This window comes from Canis lupus, chromosome 33 (assembly GCF_011100685.1).
Source record: "Canis lupus familiaris isolate Mischka breed German Shepherd chromosome 33, alternate assembly UU_Cfam_GSD_1.0, whole genome shotgun sequence".
NCBI lineage: Eukaryota > Metazoa > Chordata > Mammalia > Carnivora > Canidae > Canis > Canis lupus.
In genome coordinates, this window is record NC_049254.1 from 29,872,472 (window position 1) to 29,893,366 (window position 20,895).

The 20,895-nt window shown below is 52.7% G+C and overlaps 1 protein-coding gene across 5 annotated transcripts in view; it reads right to left on the reverse strand.

The window, feature by feature from the left end:
* Positions 1-18,838, reverse strand: part of TNK2 (tyrosine kinase non receptor 2) — a 42,419-nt gene extending 23,581 nt beyond the window's left edge. The window contains exon 1 of one of the 5 annotated variants that reach the window (XM_038583119.1): positions 18,719-18,838. Coding sequence is in view for 1 of the 5 variants with exons in the window: in XM_038583116.1 (XP_038439044.1) it covers positions 3,350-3,412 (63 nt within the window). In the remaining 4 variants the exon portion in view is untranslated. Of the gene's footprint in view, positions 1-1,944; positions 2,001-3,349; positions 3,503-7,381; positions 7,642-18,718 lie in introns of those variants that run through there. The other 4 variants (XM_038583121.1, XM_038583116.1, XM_038583129.1 and 1 more) reach the window with 4 other exon arrangements.
* Positions 18,839-20,895: the final 2,057 nt, after the last annotated feature.

The following is a 20,895-nucleotide window of genomic DNA, read 5'->3' on the forward strand; positions in this document are numbered from 1 at the left end:
AGCTGACAAATGATCCCTCTGCCCCTCCTCAAGAGTGCCAGCTGCTCTTACACCCCCCTCACTGCGGCCCCCAGACACACCTGACAGCTGCAGGAAGTCCTCGCAGTCTCCCTCGGCAACCCCTCCCCCCTCCGCAGCCATGCCCGGGGAGCCCGCGTCTAGTACGTACACTGCTCTCTTGTCCCTATCCAGCTGGCTACTGGCTCCGGGAACCCCAGCTGGTGGGGGGGGGGGGAGGTGGGGGGCAGGCAGCTGGGTGAGAGTTTGGGGAGCCAGCATCTTAGGCTCTCTTTCCAGGACCTCTGTTAGTGCTCGAACATCCTAGCAGAGAGGTGGTCACCTGAAAGGTCAGCCATTTCCTGCTCTGACCCCACGGCCCCCTGGCAGGGGGATGACACTCCCAGCCCCATGTCATCCACCGCCCAAAGCCTGTGGCGCCCGCCAGGTACTGCCTCCTGTTGGTCCAGTGAATCACGGTCTGAGGCTGGGGTCAGAGCTAATGGACAAGATGAAGTCAGGCTGAGGTCACCCTGGAAGTGACTCTTCCCCCAAACACTGCCAGACAATGCCCATGGCTCAGGGAAACCTACTGCCTATTTCCCACCAGACCCCACCCTCTAAGGAGCCCCAGGGACCCAACTCTAGGGAACAATTTAAGGAAAAATTACTTCCTCTGCTGTAAGACGGGGGCTGCTGGATCAGAACAGCCAGATTAAAATTTCTGGCTGCCCCCAAAAGACGAGCCCCAAGTCCATCAAAACCCTATGCCGGACTCTTCCCCTAAGACGTTGCATAGGAACAAGCCTCAGCAGCTTGCTCAGCAATCCAGGAAAAGCAAAGCCCGGTCAGAGGTGGGAGCTCAGGCCAGTTCTAGGACCCCTTCTGCTCGCCCTAGAAAACAGCCTCCACCTTTTCTGCCCCCCTTTGCCCTGTCAGCTGCCGCCCTCTGCTGACCAAGAGAGAAAGTGCTCGATCTCCAAGAAGGGAAGCGGCCCCATGAATGCAGGGATTTTTCTCTAAAGCAAACAAGGACATTTAGGTTAATGTGCACATTCTCAAGTGAGCAAGAGCGCCGGGAGGCCGAGGCCGCAGCGCCCCTAAAACACCGAAGCAAATCCTGGCGCCACTCCTGGGGGCTCCCGCGGAGGGCTGCAGTGTAAGTGGGTCCCAGGGAACCCAGGGACACCGAGGCAGGTGGCCCCGCTGACTGGCCGCGCACCCTGCACACGCACACACCCGCAGCCCTCCTCACCCCAGATCGCCCCCCCGGGTCTGGCCGGGGCCCAGGGGCGGGCACCCCTCACCCCGGGAGGCCTGGGGCTCTGCGGGCTGGGCCCTGTGCTCCCGGGCAGGTGATGGGTGTGGGGCCCGGGCGCCTGCCTGCCCCCCCCCAGCTCCTCCCGTTACCTGCGGGCCCTCCTCACCCCCAGCAGGCGCAGCTGCGCGGATCTCGCCCCGGGGCACCCACCCGGGCCTCGGCCTGGCAGGGGCAGGGCCCTCCCGCGCCCCCTCCCGCGCCCCGCGGCGTCACCGCCCTGCGTCCTGGGAGGCCCGGCCTCCAGCATCCTGGGGGGGAGGGGGAGGCTGGGGCTGCTAGACGCCCCCCCAGGGTCAGCCCGGGGGTCCCCGGGGCCTGCACCGACGATGGGGTCCCCCGGGGCCGCCCCCCCGCCCGCTGAGCCCCGGGGAGGCCCGGGCCGCCGCACCTCCACGACCGCGGGGCCAGGGCTCCCCTCGGCCCCCGGGCCACCCCCCGGACCCCACTGCCCCCAGTCAGGCCCCCGGACTCAGCAGGCCCCCCCCCCCCACCCCCGTCCCGGCGGAGGTCCACGGAGACCGCCTAAGACGCACCGCATCCATCCCGCCTGGACCGAGACCCCTCCCCACCCCGCGGGGCCTGGCGCCTCGGCCCCCACCCGGCCCACCCGGCCCACCTGCCCGCACCTGGCCGCCTCCGCTCCGCTCCGCAGCGAGCCCGCGCCCCCCGCCGGCCGCCCACCTGCCGGGCTCCCCGCGGCTCGCCCCGCCCTCCTCGGCCCGGGAACAGGCCCCGCCCCGCGCGGAAGCCCCGCCCCCACCGCCCCAGCCACGCCCCCGCCGCGGAAAGCCACGCCCCCGCCGCCCCAGCCCGACCTCGACAGCGGCCTCCCCCGCATCCCCGGGCTGCCCGGGCTAGGTGCGGGGGGCTCAGGGCGGGGCTGCCCTCCGGCTCCCGGGGGAGGTGCCCCAACACGTGCCCACGCGGGGCCCTGCGCGCAGCTCCGGCCGAGGAAGCCCCACCGCAGGGGCTCCTCGTCTCCTCCAGCCCTGAGGGCCCCACGGGCCCCCCCACCCGCTCATTCTGCTGGCATCTGAAGCATCCTCGGACTCCTTAGTACCAGGTATTTAGGGCTGAGCTCAGGGAACCCTCCCCTTCCAGGGCTGAGGCAGAGGAGGACAGAGATGCTGTGGGGACACCTGCCCCCCCCACCATCCCCCCCAAAAAACTCAACCTCAAGACCGAGGAAAGAGCCCCCAGGAGGCTATAGGTGAGTTTCTCTAAGGCTCACGCTCCTCACGGGCTCCTTCTCCATCCTGAAGCATGCTGCGGGGGGCTGACCCCCGGGGAGCAGGGTGGGGGCGGCTGACCCTGCCAGGCAGAGCATCTATTCCCGGCAGAAGTTCCTGGGCATCTTACCCCAGCTAGAGCAGAAACTAGTTTTGTGGGAGGCTGCAAGAACCCAAAGTCAGGAGACTATACTAACCCAAAGTTAGAGGGGAAAAAAAGCTGAAAATATCAGGCCCATCCATTCTTCCCCTGGCTGGATGAAGGGTGTGATCCAAACCATTCCTCCCTCCGTTTTCTTCTTCCCTCCCCCACCCATAACCCCCCTGCTTCCTAATGCCATCCTGCTATAAGATAGCTGCAGGATCCAGACTGCCTCTGGGATTTGGAGGGAACCTGCCCTCCATGTGTACCCCTCTGGTCTAGAACCCCCATCTCTACAGGGAGCTGGGAGTGGCCAGGAACCAGCTCCTCTCGGCTGTCCACTCCCCTCCCCCAGCCTCTCCGGCAGCATCAGTGAAGTGACAAATCCACACTGAGGAGCAGACATGACATGTAATTTCCGGCCAAGAGATTTTTCCAAAACAATCTACCGTATTCTTGGGAGTATATGCCAACCTCACCTCCAAGCCTGCCCCCTCCATGCAGCCCCCTCCCATCCCTGCCGTCCCCTCTTCTGTAAGCCCTGGAGGGAAAACAACACACTGTGGAAGGGGGGGGGGGGCCTTAAAGTTCCTCCCCCGGCCAGAGGATTATCTTGCCTCCACATGCCAGCCCTGCCAAGCCCACACAGCCTCAACTCACCCCTCTGTACGCAGGCCCCAAGCTTCTGGACAGAAGCCAGGCTGGTTCCCCTTGGGACCTCATCGCAGAGGGAACTGCACCAGGTAACCCCACGCCTTCAGGTCAGTCCAGATCTGACATCACACTGGTCTGGGGAGGAGGCTGGCCTGAGGCCAACAGAGACAGGAGTGATTCAGACGTGCAGCATGGCTGTCCACACCCTCTCCATCTCCAGGACACAGGGGCCCAACCCCTTCCAGGAGAGTTGGGCAAGCTGCAGTTCTGAGGAGAGGCAAAGCTGAGGCGGACTGGCTCAGTGGTGCCAGGCCCACAGGCCCCAAGTCCAGCCCTGCAGCCTCTTCTCCCTTCGCCGTAGCTGCGGATATTTTCCGAAGACTTCTAACTCTCCCTTCCTTCTCTTCCCAGTGGATGCTCTGCTGAGCGTCCCTTCCTCTCCTCGCAGGGCTCCAATTATCCCGTGCCGTCGGTCTCCATCTCTGACCTCCTGAAGCTCTAGGCCCATGTTTGCAGACATTTCCAGGACAGTTCCACCAGGAGGATGCATGGGTACCACAAATTCTGTTATATCCAAACTGAGCTTGTCATCATCCCCTTAAAGCTAGCTCACACAGGCTCCTAGATCCTGACCAAAAATATCACAAGCCAACATGGGCCACCCAGGCTAGAAACCTCACCCCAGGGCCTCCCCCCAACTGTAACTTCCTACCTTCCCCACTGGGCAGGCCACAAAATCTTGTTTCTGCCTCCTCATCATTCCTCCCATCAATACCAATGGGATCAAGAATCAGACGGATGTAAAGTCTTAAAAAAAAAAGAAGAAAAGAAAAGAGAAAGAAAAGAGAAAGAAAAGAGAAAAGAAAAGAAAAGAAAAGAAAAGAAAAGAAAAGAAAAGAAAAGAAAAGAAAAGAAAAGAAAAGAAAAGAAAAGAGATGCCTGGGTGGCTCAGCAGTTGAGTCTCTGCCTTTAGCTCAGGGCATGACCCTGGGGTCCCGGGATCAAGTCCCACTTCGGGCTCCCCACAGGGAGGGAGACTGCTTCTCCCTCTCTGTGTCTCTGCCTCTCTCTGTGTCTCTCATGAGTAAATAAATATAATCTTAACAAAAAAAAAAAAAAAAAAAAAAGAATCAGACAGACCTGAGTTGAAATCTTGGCTTTGACACTTCCTAGTTGGGCAACTTTTGGGCAAATGACTTAACTTCTTTTTTTTTTGTTTTTTTGTTTGTTTTTTTTATGACTTAACTTCTATGACACAATTTCCTTATCTGTAAAATGGGAATAAACAGCACCTCCTTCACAGAGTGCAGATTCAATGAGATCATGAACGGCACACTTAGCACAGCACCCGGCCCACAGCCCCCTATTGCTATTATTGTATCCGAAGTCGCTCCCCTGCTTATATCCTTCTGTAACTCCTCAATAAACCAAATACAAGGCCCTTCAGGACCCACTCCTTGCCTATTTGTCCACCTCCACACCTTATCATTTTCTTCAAATGACTCCATGTTCCAACCAAATCAGATACTTGCCCTTCCCTAAATATACTCCCTTCTTTAGTTTTAATGTCTCTGAGCGATCCCCTTTGTGATGGTCCTTCTTTTGTTCTACATGATGAAAACTCTACACATTCCTCAAGATCCATGTCATCTCCTCTGTAAACTGCCATTTCCTACCCCTAAATGGTTATTTTTGACATGCTTCCCATATTACTGTTAAAATAATATTTGAAAAGAGGAATGGTATAAAACATAATACAGCTAACTCTTGGGTTTGAATAGTACAGGTCCACTTATACATGGATTTTTTTCAGTAAACACTGTATGGTACTGGAAATGTATTTTCTTTTCTCCAGTTTAGAGTTGTAAGACTACAGTATATAATACATATAACATATAAAATATGTGCTAAGTGATTGCACATATTTATCTTAAGTTGTTTAAGTTTTCCGGTCAATAGAGGCCATCAGTAGTTAAGTTTTCGGGGAGTCAAAAGTTATATGCAGATTTTTCAACTGTGCGAGAAGGGTCAGCACCTATAACCCCAATGTTGTTCAAGAGTCAGCTACAGGGGTGCTGGGTGGCTCAGTCAGTTAAGCATCTGCCTTCGACTCAGGTCATGATCCCAGGGTCCTGCGATCGAGCATGTTGGGCTCTCTGCTCAGTGAGGAGCCTGCTTCTCCCTCTTCCTCTGCCCTTTCCCCCTGCTTGTTCTCTCTCAGATAAATAAATAAAATATTTTTTAAAAAGAGTCCACTATAGGGGCACCTGGTGGCTCAGTCAGTTAAGCATCAGCCTTCGGCTCAGGTCGATTGTATCCCAGGGTCTGGGGATCAAGCCCTGAATCGGGCTCCCTGCTCAGTGGCGAGCCTGCTACTCCCTCTCCCTCTGCCATTCCCCCTGCTTGTGCTCACTGGCTCTCACTATCTGTCAAATAAGTAAATAAAATCTTTAAAAAAAAAAAAAGTCAACTACAGTATAGTGTATGTGGAAAATAGCCAAATGAATTTAAAAATTAATAATCCATCACGATCTGATCCATAAAGGGTCACTATTCTTATAACAATCCGTATTAATATAGAATTCTACGGAGAGAGTTCTATAAGCAAACCTCTACTGTGGTTTGTATCTTGTAACTATCTGTTTTTATCTGCCAGTTTGAAGCCAGAAGCTGGCAAGGTAGTTGGTCAAGAGAGTTTGCTAACAGGACTTCAAACCCATCAGACGGACACTGGAGAAAGGAGGGTTGCCTACTCCCAGCGGACACCAGGAATAAGCTCACTGCCTCCCTGCCTCCACCCACCCGGGCTTTGCTCCCAGTATTTCTAATCCAGAAAGCAAGCACCTTTGTGGAAAGAGGGGCTGCCAATCTCATTACAGCCACTCCTGTCCCAGAGCCACTAAGCTACTTTGTCCCCACAAAGCCGTTTCAGCACCCGGGAGGACCCGGCCAGTCCCTGAGACCGACGGAGCCCTCGAGGGCGGCTTCTGCAGAGGCTGCGTCTCACCGGACCCCGCAGGGAGAGCTGGAGGACAGACACCACAGCTTTGAAGCGAAGGAAGTCCAGTTTTGTCAGGCATCCCAGCCTCACCAAGGGGCGTGAGGGAGGGACAAGGTGGGGAAGGCCGGGCACAGAAGCAGGGGACCAGGTCAGATATGGGACCTGCTACGCCTCATCTTCTTCGACTCCAGCGGGGGAGGTGTGACTTCAGAGAAGAGAGGCAAGAATCTTAACGAAACACCACTACACAGACCCACACTGAACTCCACACCGCCCCACATGCACCAAGCTGGTCCTGAATATATTCTGTTGCCGTTTCATGATCCCGCAGCTCAAGACTGGCATGCCAACCCTGACACCCAGAGACAGGACGCCGAGAGCCCCAACACATTCCCGGGCATTCCTCCCACCAACAAAGCACCACTCGTGTGTGGCAGAGGATAAATTCCAGCAGCTGTCTGGGTTTTGTGCACACGCACACCAGGCATGCCTTGGTGCCAGGCCTGGGATGCAGGGCACTGCGGAGAGCTGCCTCTTGCCAATCCTCTGGCCCAGGCATCATCACAGCACTCAGTGATGCAGAGCCTCCCGGGAAGGGAGGAAGGAGGCAGCCCAGCTCCCCCACCAGCCACTCCCAGAGCTCTTCCAGGGCTGGGCAGGGGCTGCCCGGCTGGTCTCCTGCCTGCTGGCTCAGGCCTCACCCCACCCCCACCCCTTCAGCAAGAACCTAGAGCTGAAGGGGCCTATTGTTGAGGCTGGCGGTGGGGTGGGGAGAGAAGCCAGAGCTGTGACTGGTGGAGCACGGATTCTGCAAGAGGGACTGCTCATCCCCTCTAGACCATGTCTACACCAGACCCCAGGAGCTAGCAACTTCCGCGGCAGGACAGGCTGCAGGGCCCAGGAGAGGAAGGGTCTGAAACTGGAGTGAAAGAAATGTTGGACCACTCGCCACCCACTATATCCTGCCTATCCATTTTAGCAATAAAGAAACTGAAACCCTAAAAGGGGAAGGGACTTGCCTGGCGCAACACACTTACAGAGCGCCTGTCTGGAACTGGAGGAGATCGACGGCTCGGAGGGGCGGTGATCCTCTTCCAGCCAGAGCGGGGCAGCTGTGCCAAGGTCAGGGACGAGCAAAAGGTAAGGGGCCAGAGAGCAGGCACAGCACATGGGCGACAAGCAGAGACAGGAAGGACCCGGGGCTCTCACGCCCAGCCGCAGCCCTCGGCTCCGGGGCTCCCAGAAGGCCCCGCTGCTGAAGGAAGAGACCAGGCCAAAACTCTCGCGCCAACCCCGTCCCCAGTCGCTCACCACGTACCTACGATGTGCTCCCCCTGTGCTGCGGTTCTGGGGACATAGGAAGGAGAACTTATAGTCTGGGTCCTCAAGAAGACACTATGGGCAGGTTCTTTTTTTTTTTTTTTTTTTTTTTTTAGTAGAAAGCAACGGGTTTTTAAAAATTCATTCATTGATTCATTTTTAGTGAGCTCTACACCCAAAATGGGGCTCAGACTCAAGACCTCAAGATCAAGCATCACATGCTCTACTGACTGAGCCAGCCGGGTTCTTTAAAAGCTTTATTAGGGCTGGGAGGAGAGGGAGATGGGGGGGGGGGCGGGGGGGCTGGGCAGTTCAGTGGGTTAAGCATCAGACTCTTGATCTCAGCTCAGGTCTTGATCTCAGGGTCATGGGTTCAAGCCCTGAGATGGGCTCCACGCTAGGTGTGGAACCTACTTCAAAAAAAAAAAAAAGCTTGGGACGCCTGGGTGGCTCAGCGGTTGAGTGTCTGCCTTCGGCTCAGGTCCTGGAGTCCCCAGGAGTCCTCCGGTGATCCTGGAGTCCCGGGATCGAGTCCCACATTGGGCTCCCTGCATGGAGCCTGCTTCTCCCTTTGCCTACGTCTCTGTCTCTGTCTCTGTGTGTGTCTCTCATGAATAAATTTTTTAAAAATCTTTAAAAAAAATAAATAAATATAACAGCTTTATCTTCACTGACTGCTTAAAAACCTCCCCTTACTATCCCGCATGATCCCCGTTTTACAGGTGAGAAAACTGAAGTTTGGAAAGGTGACCAGGGTCCTGCAGAGAGTAAGACAGAAAGCCAGGACTCAGCCCGTATACAACTGCACATTGAATTTCTTGGCTCATATATGCAGGTCCATGGAGGGCAGAGCTGGGGTCTTATCATTAAATACAAACTGAATGACTTCAGGGATTCTGTGAGGAAGTTTAAAGAAAGGATAAAGGTTCCCGGAAAAGACAGCAGATTGCACACACACATACACAGTTCCACTCCTTCCCGAAACTCCACCAAACTACAATATTAAAAAGAAAAAAAAATTTTTTTTTAAGAAAAAAAAATTTTAAGAGAAATTTTTTGTTTTGTTTTTAAAAGATTTTTTCATTCATTCATTCATTCATTCATTCATTCATTCATTCGAGACAGAGAGAACAAGTGAGCTGTAGAGGCCCAGGCAGAGGGAGAAGGAGGCTCCATGCAGGGAGCCCGATGTGGGACTCTGGGATCACACCCTGAGTCAAAGGCAAATGCTCACACGCTGAGCCACCCAGGCGTTCCTAAGAGAAATTTTTTGAATGGCAGAAGTCTCTAGGATGGGAAGAAGAACTACAACAAAACTTTGGAAGTTGGAAAGCAGATGGGCCAGTGACAAGAGGGAGCAGACTTGAGAAAAATCATTAACTCCCAAGAGGAGAAGCAGCTGACTGACCCCAGAGAATCCTCAAATGGCCTGGGAAATGGAAGCCCCAAAAATCTATACAAGAAGTGGTGGCAGAGAAGTGCTAAAAATATAGAGTATTACTTAAAAGCTATTTAAGAAGCCATAAGACCCCCTTAGACTCCTTCCCTATTGGGTGGCTATCCCTCTACCACCCTGCAAAAGCCAGGGATTTCCCTAGAAGGGATAAATGGGACCTCTCAACTGGACTGTGGGTTTGGAGAATGGGGGGCAGGGAATGCTGGGGGAGGAGGGAGGTGTGTGCTCTATCCTAAACAAAGAAAGCACACCTAGATGTTGACATCCCAATTCCCTCCTCTACTTGCTCCTGGAACATGAAGCCAAGCTTCCACCTCTTGGTAGGAGATAAGACTATCTTGTCTGATGACTCTGACCAGGCCAAGAAAGATATAAAGATACCGACACCAGGAGTTCCCAACAAATGGCCCATCCCAGGTCACCACACAAAGAAGCTCCATCGACAAGTCTATCCAGTACTGTAGTTTCTTACCCTTTGGCTGCAAACAGATAACACAAAATTACCAGACACCCAAGGCAAGCCTCTAACATGGAAGAGAGAATGCAAAATACAAAGAAAAAAGCAACCAAGGGGAAACCAACTATGAGGGAAACTTAAGACAAAAAATACTCATTAATATATATTCAGAGAGATAAGATTTTGTATCCACAAAATAAGCACAAGACATTATTAGGGAGAAAGATCACAAACACAGTAGGTGACAGACAAAATTCAACAGATCCATCCCCACCCCACCCAGCAGAGTCTGGCCCACAGCAGGTCTCATTCATAAATATGTTAATGGATAGATGAGGTAGTGATTCTCAAGCTTTAATGCAAATACAGATCACCTGGGATCTTGTTAAAATGCAGATTCAGATTCCACGGACATGGGGTAGGGCCTAAGAGTCTCCATTTCTAACAAGCTCCCAAGTGACACGTGTTGGTCCAGTAGACCTTTATAAAGCAAGGACCTTCAGGAAGTGCTCTGTGCACTGGCGATGCATTAAAATCCTCGGAGCTAGGGGAGTGTCAACGTGTAGGCCCCACTCGCTGAGGTTCTAATCAACTTGGCCGAGGTGAGACTGACGCGTCGTATCTTTAAAGCCTCTTCAGATGAATCCAGACTGGAGTTGAGAACCACTGCTCTGGAGAAAGCCTGGAATCATGCCAATCACTTGACCTGGCCAAAACAGTCCTGTTCTCACATATTCTCTCCCATTGTTGACACTGACCACTTTGCAGAAGGCCCTTCTCATCATGAACATCAGTCTCTGGGACTACTTATACTCACGATGCCTCTCAATTCTAAGTCCCACTAATGTCAGTGGATGGAGAAATCATTCCAATGAATTCCCAAGCAATTCATTCTGAGAATATTCTCCTTATTAGATGCTCACACTTATCTCAACCTTCCTAATTTCTTTTTTACTCCGGACCTTAAAACTATCAGGTTAAGCCCTTTTAGGGAGGAGTTTTTTGGGGGTTTTTTCGTTTGTTTTAGTGAAATGTGGGTATTTCCCTATCAAAAGTCCTAATTCATTTTCCCAATGTTTCTATTACTAAAGCTGAATTTAGGAGTTTTGTGTCTATTTCATCCTTGCCACACATGGGGTACAAAATCACATCAATAGAGAGGTGCCTGGGTGGCTCATTCGGCTAAGCATCTGCCTTTGGCTCAGGGTCATGATCTCAGAGTCCTGAGTTTGAGCCCCACATTTGGGTTCCCTGCTCAGCCAGAAGCCTGCTTCTCCCTCTCTTTCTCTCTCTCTCCTGCTCCACTCCCCCTGCTTGTGCTCTCTTTCTGTCAAATAAAGAAACAAAATCTTTAAAAATAAAATAATATCGGGCAGCCTGGGTGGCTCAGCGGTTTAGCGCCGCCTTCAGCCCAGGGCGTGATCCTGGAGTCCCAAGATGGAGTCCCACATCAGGCTCCCTGCATGGAGCCTGCTTCTCCCTCTGCCTGTGTCTCTGCCTCTCTGCCCGTCCCCTTTGTGTCTCTCATGAATAAATTAAAATAATAATAATAATAATATTAGAAATTTACTGCTATCAAAATTGCTAAAATTACAATAGAAGGGATGGAGCATAAAGTCCAGGTCTTCCAAAATAAAGAGCAAAAGACAAAAGATGGCAAACAGGAGAAAAAAAAAAAAAAAGAAATCCAGATGATCAGTGTAAGAACGTCCAATATCTAAACAAAAGGAGCTTGGGGGAGGGGGGAATGAGGGAGGAAAAAGACCAAAATAATACAAGAAAACTTCCCAGACCTGAACTACAAGTTTCCTAACTAAAAGGGTTCACTGAGCATACAGCACAATATAAAAACAGACCCACAGTGAGCCAAATAATTAGGAAATCACTAGGAAACAGAATACTGGCGAGAAAGAGAAGATCTTACACACTCCAGAGCAAGGTAGAGGGTACCGCACAGGTCCCACACAGGATATGGAGTGACTTCAGGCTTCAGTGTTAACTCTAGAACCTAAAAGCAATAGCTTCAAGATGCCAAAGGAAAGCAATTTCCAACCTAGATCTTTATATTCAGCTGATTGAGTATCAGGCTGGCAAGGTCTCCAAATAATCTCCCATCCATACGCCCTTCACTCTCAGGAAGCTACTAAAGGACAGACTCTACCAAAACCAAAGAGTAAACCAACAAAGGGGAAGACATGCACACAGGAGATCCAACACAGAAGAGCAGTGAAGGAGATGCTCAAAATGCTGAAAGGAGGTGCCGAGAGGACAGCTAAGCATCTGTGATAGAAAGCAACCAGACCATGTTGCTGCAGGGCACAAGGCTCTGAAGGAGACTTCTTCAGAAAAGTACGTTTGATAGAACACCTAATGGAATTGACATCTTGAGAAATGTAGACAGCTACTGGAATTTGGCTAATTAAAAGATGCGCAGAAAGCTAAGCAAACAAAAGCAACTCCAGGGAGAACAAAAAATTGTGCAGGACAAGAAAATTCATTACAGTTTACTACACCATAACAATATAAACATAGAGAGTAGACAGAAAGGAAAATGAGACACTTCTAGAGTGGACAGACTGAAAAATCAGAAGGGTGGCAATGAGGGAAATAAACTCAAATTCTCATCTTGGCCACGATGGAATAACGAGGATCAGATTTACTCTCCTGACTCCAACAACAACAACAGAAGATGGACAAAATATACAAAATGGTTTTGAAGACACAAGATATCAGGGAACAAAAGACAGTGACACCTATCACAAGAAGTCAGCCCTATGGTTGAGTTTCCAAGCTACAGCACAGAAAAGGGAACCAGTCAGACCCCAGAAGACTACACAAATTGAGGAAATAGAGCCGAGAGTCTGGGGAGTCTCAAGGGGGCAGAGTTCACAGAACAGAGCATCAGAGAAAAGAGTACCACAGTCTGTAAAGGGACTCCTCAAGTGTTTTTTTTTTTTTTCTTCAAGTATTTAACTAAACAGTAATCATCAAGTGAATGTGCAGAAATTACCCAAGGCTGGGGAAAATAACTATCTGGATTAGCAATAATGCCTGGTGCTCACAGGCCTGAGAAAAATGCCTGTTTCCACCAAATGGGAAAAGCTAGGCATTGGGTAGAATTCAGAGATGGGTCTTGCTTCGGCAGGAGAATTAGTAGCCCTACATTGAGCATAGTTCTGGTACTACCTAACAAGTCTTAAAAACAAAGCCTAAGATAATGAAACTGTTTCCTACTCACTGCATCCTAGAATAAAGCTCAGAAATAGTTACAGAAATACAAAAAGCACCTAGCAAAGAAATCAGGTAAAATTTACACTGTCTGGCATCCACTAAAAAATTATTAAGCATGCAAAAAAGCCAGAACTGTGACCCATAATGAGGAGATAAAGCAATTAATCAAAACCAACCTAGAGGGATCCCTGGGTGGCGCAGCAGTTTACTGCCTGCCTTTGGCCCAGGGCGGGATCCTGGAGACCCAGGATCGAATCCCACGTCGGGCTCCCGGTGCATGGAGCCTGCTTCTCCCTCTGCTTATGTCTCTGCCTCTCTCTCTCTCTCTCTCTGTGACTATCATAAATTAAAACAAACAAACAAACAAACAAAAAAAAAAAAAACAAAACCAACCTAAACCTGACACAAATGTCAGAATCAGCAGACAAGGACATAAAATAATGAAACATTTAAAAATCACTAAAATTATTACTATAAAACTGTATTACTATTAAAAAATAGGTGTGTCTGTATATGTTTTTTTTTTTTTCTTTTTTAAAGTTGGCTCCATGCCCAGTGGGGAGCCCAGTGCAGGGCTTAAATTCATGACCCAGAGATCAAGACCTGAGCTGAGATCAAGAGTCCAATGCTTAACTGACTAAGCCACCCAGGCGCACCTAAAAATATACTTTTAAAAAGAGTGTAATTGGGACACCAGGGTGGCTCAGCAGTGGAGCATCTGCTTTTGGTTCAGGGTGTGATCCTAGTGATCCCAGAGTTCCAGCATCGAGTCCCACATGGGGCTCCCTGCGGGAAGCCTTCTTCTCCCTCTGCCTGTGTCTCTGCCTCTCTCTCTCTCTCTCTATCATGAATAAATAAAAAAAAAAAAAGAAATGAAGCACTAGAAATAACTATATGGGTAAATAGTTAAGATTTTTTTTATTATTTAGATTTTTTTTTTTTAAGATTTTATTTATTTATGCATGAGAGGCACAGAGAGAGAGGCAGAGACACAGGCAGAGGGAGAAGCAGGCTCCATGTAGGGAGCCCAATGTGGGACACGATCCCGGGTCTCCAGGATCAGGCCCTGGGCTGAAGGCGGCGCTAAACCGCTGAGTCACCAGGCTGCCCTATTTAGATTATTTCAAAAGATAAATTGACTGTGTAAACAAAAAAAAGATCAGTATAGTGTAGGTTTACAACATGTATAAGAGTAATTTTTGACCAGAATAGCAAAAACAGTGAAGAGAAATAAAAATATAGGTTTTTATACCATTATCTATTTATACTACTATTATTATTAAAGGATAGGTATTTATATTTGAAGGCAGACTATAAGTTAAAGAAGTATATTATGAATCCTATAGACAGTATAAGAAAACTGTCCTCATAAACATAGATGCACTGTTAACTATGGAAACAAACTGGGAGTTGCTGGAGAGGCGGTGGGAGAGTGGACATTAAAGAGAGCGCATGATATAAGGAGCACTGGGTGTTTTATGCAACTGATAAATTACTGAACTCTACACCTGAAACTAATGATTCATTATATGTTAACTAATTGAATTTAAATAAAATAAAATAAAATAAGTGCAAAATTCTTAAATTCTCTAGCAAAGAGAATCCAACAATGCATTTAAAGAATAATACATCATGACAAAGTGGAATTTGTAAAAGAAAATCCTAGAATCACAGAAAAAAAAATTTTACAAAAGCAAAATAGGAATAGAGGGAGCTGCTTCAACCTGATAAAGATCACATATGAAAAATCTACAGGGACGCCTGGGTGGCTCAGTGGTTGAGCATCTGCCTTCGGCTCAGGCCGTGATCCCGGAGTTCCAGGATCGAGTCCCACATCAGGCTCCTCGCGGGGAGCCTGCTTCTCCCTCTGCCATGTCTCTGCCTGTCTCTCTGTGTCTCTCATGAATAAATAAAATCCTTAAAAAATTTTAATTAAAAACCTACAGCTAACATCACGCATAATGGTGAAAGACTAAATGTTTTCCCCTGAAGATCAGGAACAAGTAATCTTATCTTCTATTCAATCTTATACCAGAGGATATAGCCAGTGCAATTAGACAAGAAAAAGAAAGAATTATCAGGCATAAGGATCAGAAAGGAAGGGGGACCTGGGTGGCTCAGTGGTTGAGTGTCTGCCTTTGGCTCAGGTCATGATCCCAGAGTCCTGGGGTCTATTCCTGCATCCGGCTTCCTCTGGGGAGCCTGCTTCTCCCTCTGCCTATGACTCTGCCTCTGTGTCTCTCATGAATAAATAAATAAAATCTTTTTAAAAAAATCAGAAAGGAAGGAAGAAGTAAAACTGTCTTTATAGCAAATGACAAGGCAGTCTATGTATAAAATCCAATGGAAACTACAAAAAAGCTACTAGAATATATTTAGAAGGTGGTAGGATTCAAAGTCAATATACAAAAGTCGGTTGTGTTGGGCAGCCCCGGTGGCGCAGCGGTTTAGCGCCGCCTGCAGCCCAGGGCGTGATCCTGGAGACCCTGGATCGATTCCCACATCGGGCTCCCTGCATGGAGCCTACTTCTCCCTCTGCCTGTGTCTCTGCCTCTCTCTCTGTCTCTATGAATGAATAAATAAAATCTTTTTAAAAAAATCAGTTGTGTTTATATATATACTAACAGCAAACAACAGGAGATTGAAATTTTAAAAAAAGACCATTTTATAGCAGCATTACTGACAATAGCTAAAAGGTAAAAGCAACCACCACCAGATGAACAGAAAACAAAATGTGGTATATTAGTCTAAAATGGGTTTTACAACGGGTTATTAGCCTAAAAAAGAAGGAAATTCTAACACATGCTACAACATGGATGAAACTTGAATATATTATGTATGGTAAATGAAAAAAGCCAGTCACCAAAGGACAAATACTGTATGATTCTATTCCTATGAGGTATTTAGAATTCATAAAGTCAAATTCATAAAGACAAAATAGAGTGTGGTTCCAAGGGCTGGGGTGGAGGGGGAATGGAGAGCTACTGTTTAATAGGTACAGAGTTGGGACGCCTGGGTGGATCAGTGGTTGAGCATTTGCCTTTGGCTCAGGGCGTGAATCCCAGCGTCCTGGGAAGGGGCTCCCTGCATGGAGCCTGCTTCTCCCCCTGCCTGTGTCTCTGCCTCTCTCTGTCTCTCATGAATAAATAAATAAAATCTTTAAAAATAAATAAAATTAAAGAGACTGATCATATCAAGTGTTTACAGAGTGGATGAACTAGAACTTTTTTAAAGAGTTTATTTATTTATTTACGTATTTATTTATTTATTTATTTATTTATTTATTTATTTATTTAAGAGAGTGAGACAGCACAAGCAGGGGGAGCAGCAAAAGGAGAGGGAGAAGCAGGCCATTATGGAGCAGGGAGCCCGACTCAGGGCCCCAGCCCACGACTCTGGAATCATGACCTGACCTGAAGGCAGACGGAGCTTAACCAACTGAGCCACCCAGGCGCCCCTGAACTAGAGCTTACTTTCTTTTTTTAAAAAGATTTTATTTATTTGACAGAGAGAGTGAGGGAGCACAAAGAGGAGGAGTGGCAGAAGGAGAGAAAGAAGCAGGTTCTCCTCTGAGCAGGGAGCCCAATGGGCACCCAATCCCAGGACCCCGCGATCATGACCTGAGCCAAGGGCAGATGCTTAACCAACTGAGCCACCCAGGTGCCCCCCTGAACTAGAACTTTCATACACAACTGGCAGGTATGGTAAAACAGTACAACCACCTTGGAAAACAGCCTGGCAATTTCTTTAAAAGTTAAATGTATCCCTACTGCATGACTCACAATTCCAGTCCTAAGGATTTACCTAAGAGAAGTTAAACATGTCCATAGAAAAACTTACACATAGGTTCACAGTAATAATCCTTTGTTCGCAATAATTCTTTGTAATAACCAAACACTTAAAACAACCCATCAACAGGAAAATGGACCGACTGCGGTATATACATATAATGGAATGTTACTCAGCAATAAAGAAGAATGAGCTGTTGAAATACATAACACGAATGAATCTCAAAATGACTATGCTGAGTGAAAAAAAGCAAGGCAGAAAGAGCCACACGCTGTCTGATTCCATTTACATAAAATTCCAGGTAATCTGAACTAATGTAGAGTGACAGAAAGCAGACCAGTCTGTTGTCTGGGGAAAAGGGACAGCAAAGGAAAGACACAAAAAACTCGGGGTGGGGGTGGGGGGATAATAGGTATATTCATTATGTTGATTGTGGTGGTGGTTTCCCAGATATGTACATCGATTAAAACTTATTAAACATTTTCTAATCACTGCATGTCGCCTCAATAAAGCTGTTATTAAAAACAGAAAGAATAAACACTTCGTTTTCCAGAATAAAGCACAAGGCAGAGGATACTCATGGACTCGGGGAGCAGAGGGCAAGGTCTGGGAGCACGGACACCTCCTCCCTGACGTGTGCGGCCACCAGATGCCCCAAGGGATCTGAGCCCTCTGCACTCAGGGCACCGCAGGAAAGACCAGGAGTCACTGCACAGAAACTGAAGCCCAGAGTCATTCTCTTGCCCCAGGAGGTTACACGCTAGCAAGTGGTTTAAACCCGGATCTTTGCTTCTCTTCCTCCACCACAAATTCAAAAAAGCTGATCTGCAATAGGATCAAGATGTACGCCGCGGGTTAAGAACAGGCCACTCTCTCGGCTGGAGCCAGAGAGCCAGAACCTGTCTGGCCGTCCCAGAGGAGCCAGGCATCGCGGACACAGCAGCTGAACTTCCGGCAGGAGTGTTTGGGGTGGCAGTGTGACAGGCAGGCGTGGGACGACGCTGACAGTCGGTCTGGGGTTTGCATGAAGGAGCGGACTAACCGGCTCCTCCAGCACAGCCCAGCAGCTGAGGGCCTAGGGCTCCGCAGCCACTGCGCCCGCCCCGACAGGAGGGGGCTATTTCCACGACACAGGCTCAGACAGGGGTCCGGGGGCCAGGGACTCAGGGACCACTCCTGCAGCTGAGTCAAAGACAGGACCCAGCGGAGGCTGAGGCGGGCACCCGCCCGGTGCCAGGGAAGGGCTGAGCGACCCTAGGAGGATGGGGTGACCGGGCCAAGCAAGCCCTCCGGGCCAAGCACGAGCAGGCCTGGCGCCCAGGCCTCGGGGGAGTCAGCAAGAAGCCAGGTCGTCCCCAGCCCTGCACCCCCCACCTCTAGGCTGGGCTGGGGCTGGCCCGCACTGGCACAGAAGCCACGGCACTGCCCAGCCGTGGGCCCACCTCCTCCGGGCCACGCAGGATGCCCAGAGCTCAGCAGCACAGACACCCCATGCTCAGCCGCCGCTTTCGGGGTGGGGGCCCTGAGAGCTGCAGCAGCGGGAGGCGTCACCAGTACTTCTGCCCTCTGCCCCTCCTCACCCTTGGCCCTGGACCCTGGGCTATTAAGCAGCTGGGACCAGAAGGTGTGACTGGAGGTCAGGCTCAAGTGCTCAGGTCACCAGCCACCACCCTCCTGTCACCCCGGGTCACGTGGCTAATAGGGCTGCTAGATAAGGTCCCCGCGGAGCGATGGGCCCCTTCCCTTTTACGGAGTGTGTTTTGAAGACCTGAGGAGACCTGTGCTGGTTGCACCCGCCCAGCCCGGGCCTGGAGGCGCCCCACCGACAGGGGCGGGGGGGGGGGGGGGGGCACTGCCTCCTCTGCGGCCTCCCGCCCAGGCCCGGCAGCCACCCAGCAAGTCTCAACTCCAGTCTAGACTCCAGGAAATGCCCCATCACTCCGGTGGGCACTGCCCGCTGTCGGGGGAGGGGTCCTGTCTGGCCGTTGGAAACCGCTCGCTCCCTCCCTCCCTCCCTCGCCAGGTGCAAACCGGAGCGCGGGCCGCCCTCTCCGGCAACAGCTGCAGCCCCCGCTTCCGCACACCCCGCGTCTCGCGCCGAGGGCCACGGGCTCTCCTTACCTGCTGCCCTGGGCCGCCTCCCTGCAGACGCAGCTTCGCTGGGGTCCGGGCCGCGGCGGCCGCCGACGATCCCGGGCGGCGGCTCCCGCGCTCCGACCCCCGCGCCCCTACATCGCGCGCCCGCCGCGGCCCTGGGAGCGCCTCCGCGCGGGGCAGCCGGCCTGGGCGTCACCACCTCCGCCTCCGCCGGCGCCTCCGCGGCCTGAGCCCCTCAGGGGGGCCCCCTCCGCGCCGGGCCCCCTCCTCCGCCCCCAGGTGCGTCTCCTGCACGGCGCGCACCGCCTGCCCCTCCTGCACCCCGGGCAGCCAGTTTGCTTCCTGCACCCCCAGGCGCCCCTCCCCCTCGGGCCCCCGGGGCCCCACGGGCCGGGCCCTGCCCGCGACCTCGAGCCCCCCGCGGCAGCGCTCCCAGGACGGCGCCCCGCGCGCCGCGGAACTTTCGGGCCCCTCCGCGCGCGCCCACGGGCGGTCTCCGAGCTCGGCGAGCGGCCCGGGCTGCTGCGAACGCCGGCGGCCGCCCTCCCCCTGCTCCTGCACCCCGGCGCGGGCCTCCCCGCGCTCCTGCACTGCGGGGCTGCCCCCGCCCTCCTCCTGGTGCTGCCCGCGGGGCCCCAGCCCCTCCTCCTGCGCCACCGGCCAGCCCGCCGAGCCGGCCCACCGCGCCGGGCGCCCGCAGCCCGCGCCGTCCGACGGGCCCCACCCGCCCCCCGGGCTGGGCTCGCGGCCGCGGCCGCCCCGCTCCTGCACCCCCGGGCCCACCCCGCCCTCCTCCTGCACGGCCGGCCCCGCGCCCCCCCTGCTCCTCCACGCCGCGCCGCAGCCCGCGGAGCTGCTGCGGGCCCCAGCTCAGGCGCCCGACCCGCTGCGGCCGCTGCTCCGGCAGCGCGGGGCTCAGCCCGCCGCGCTCTCCTGCGCCGCCCCGCGCGCTCGCCTGCCCCCGAGAGGCCGCGCGGTCCCGCCCCTCCAGATGGTGCCGCCCCCGCCGCCCCCCGCCCAGCCCGCCCCGCCCTCCCCGCCGAGCCCCGCCGAGGCCGCCGAGGCCGCCGCGGGCCGGCGCCCCCCCGCTCCTCCGCCCCCGCCGCGCCCCGCGCCCCGCGCCCCGCGCCCCGCAGGTGCAGCGGCCCCGCGCGCCCGCCCGAGTTCCCGGAGCCCGCCTGCGCCTGCGCCAGCGCCGTCCGGGGGGCGTGGCCCGCGGCTGGCCCCGCCCCTTGGGGGGCCGGGCCTCGCTGGCTCCTCCCCTCGCCTCTCGCGGGTGGAGGGGAGGGCGGGGGGCCGCCACCCACCCCCCTGCTTCACTGGGGGGCTCCCCACCCCAGGCCCACCTTGAGAGGAGAGATGGAGCCGACGGCAGGGGGGTCACCCTGAGGCCGTGCCCTCGCCCCGGCTCCGTGAAGGAGCACTGAAACAGGAGTCTCCAACTCTCAGCAGCAGCAGCAGCAGCAGCAGCTCCACCGCGCTGACCTCCCATGGGACACTGTAAAGAGCCCCTTCCAGCTGGTCTCAGCTGCTGTGTTTCTGAAACGGAGAGGTTGATTGGAAAGTCTCCAGGGCCACAGTCAGGGGAGTGTTTGTTTGCAGACAGGGACTCAAGTCCTCAATCTCTCTGCGAGAACCACCCCCCCCCCCAAGGCCTGGAAACCTGGGACACCTCCATCCTTTCCCTGGGATCAAAGGAGGACATTTCAGCCCGGGACAGGTGGTTTTAGGCCGCTGACACTTCCTTCTGGGAACGCAGGTGGAAAAACGTCCCTTCCTCCCTCTTGGGTGCTCTCCTCCCTGCACCCACAAGGAAGGAGAGAATTCAGAGCTCCCAGGGACCCCACAGCCCTCAGACCAGATCCTAGCTAGTTGAAGGCAGCCTTAGCCACGGCGCCTAGAACCCTGTTACCGACTACCTCATCCATATAATGGGCACAATAATAAAACAAGTCCAGAGAGAACTGTCCCAAGGATAGGACATCAAAGAACTGTGTAAGGATGGCGCTTAGAGCACCCCTGCTGTCCAGCATTGGGCCCAAGGGCCCTGGCCAGAAGGCAGTAGGGCAGTGAAAAGAGAATGGGTTCCAGGCACCTGTGGGGGTCGGGACTGGTGGATTTGGGTCATGGTGTCTTGCCCTGTGAGGTAGGCAGGGCCACTTTCCACTAAATCGCTTTTTTTTTTTTAAGATTTATTTATT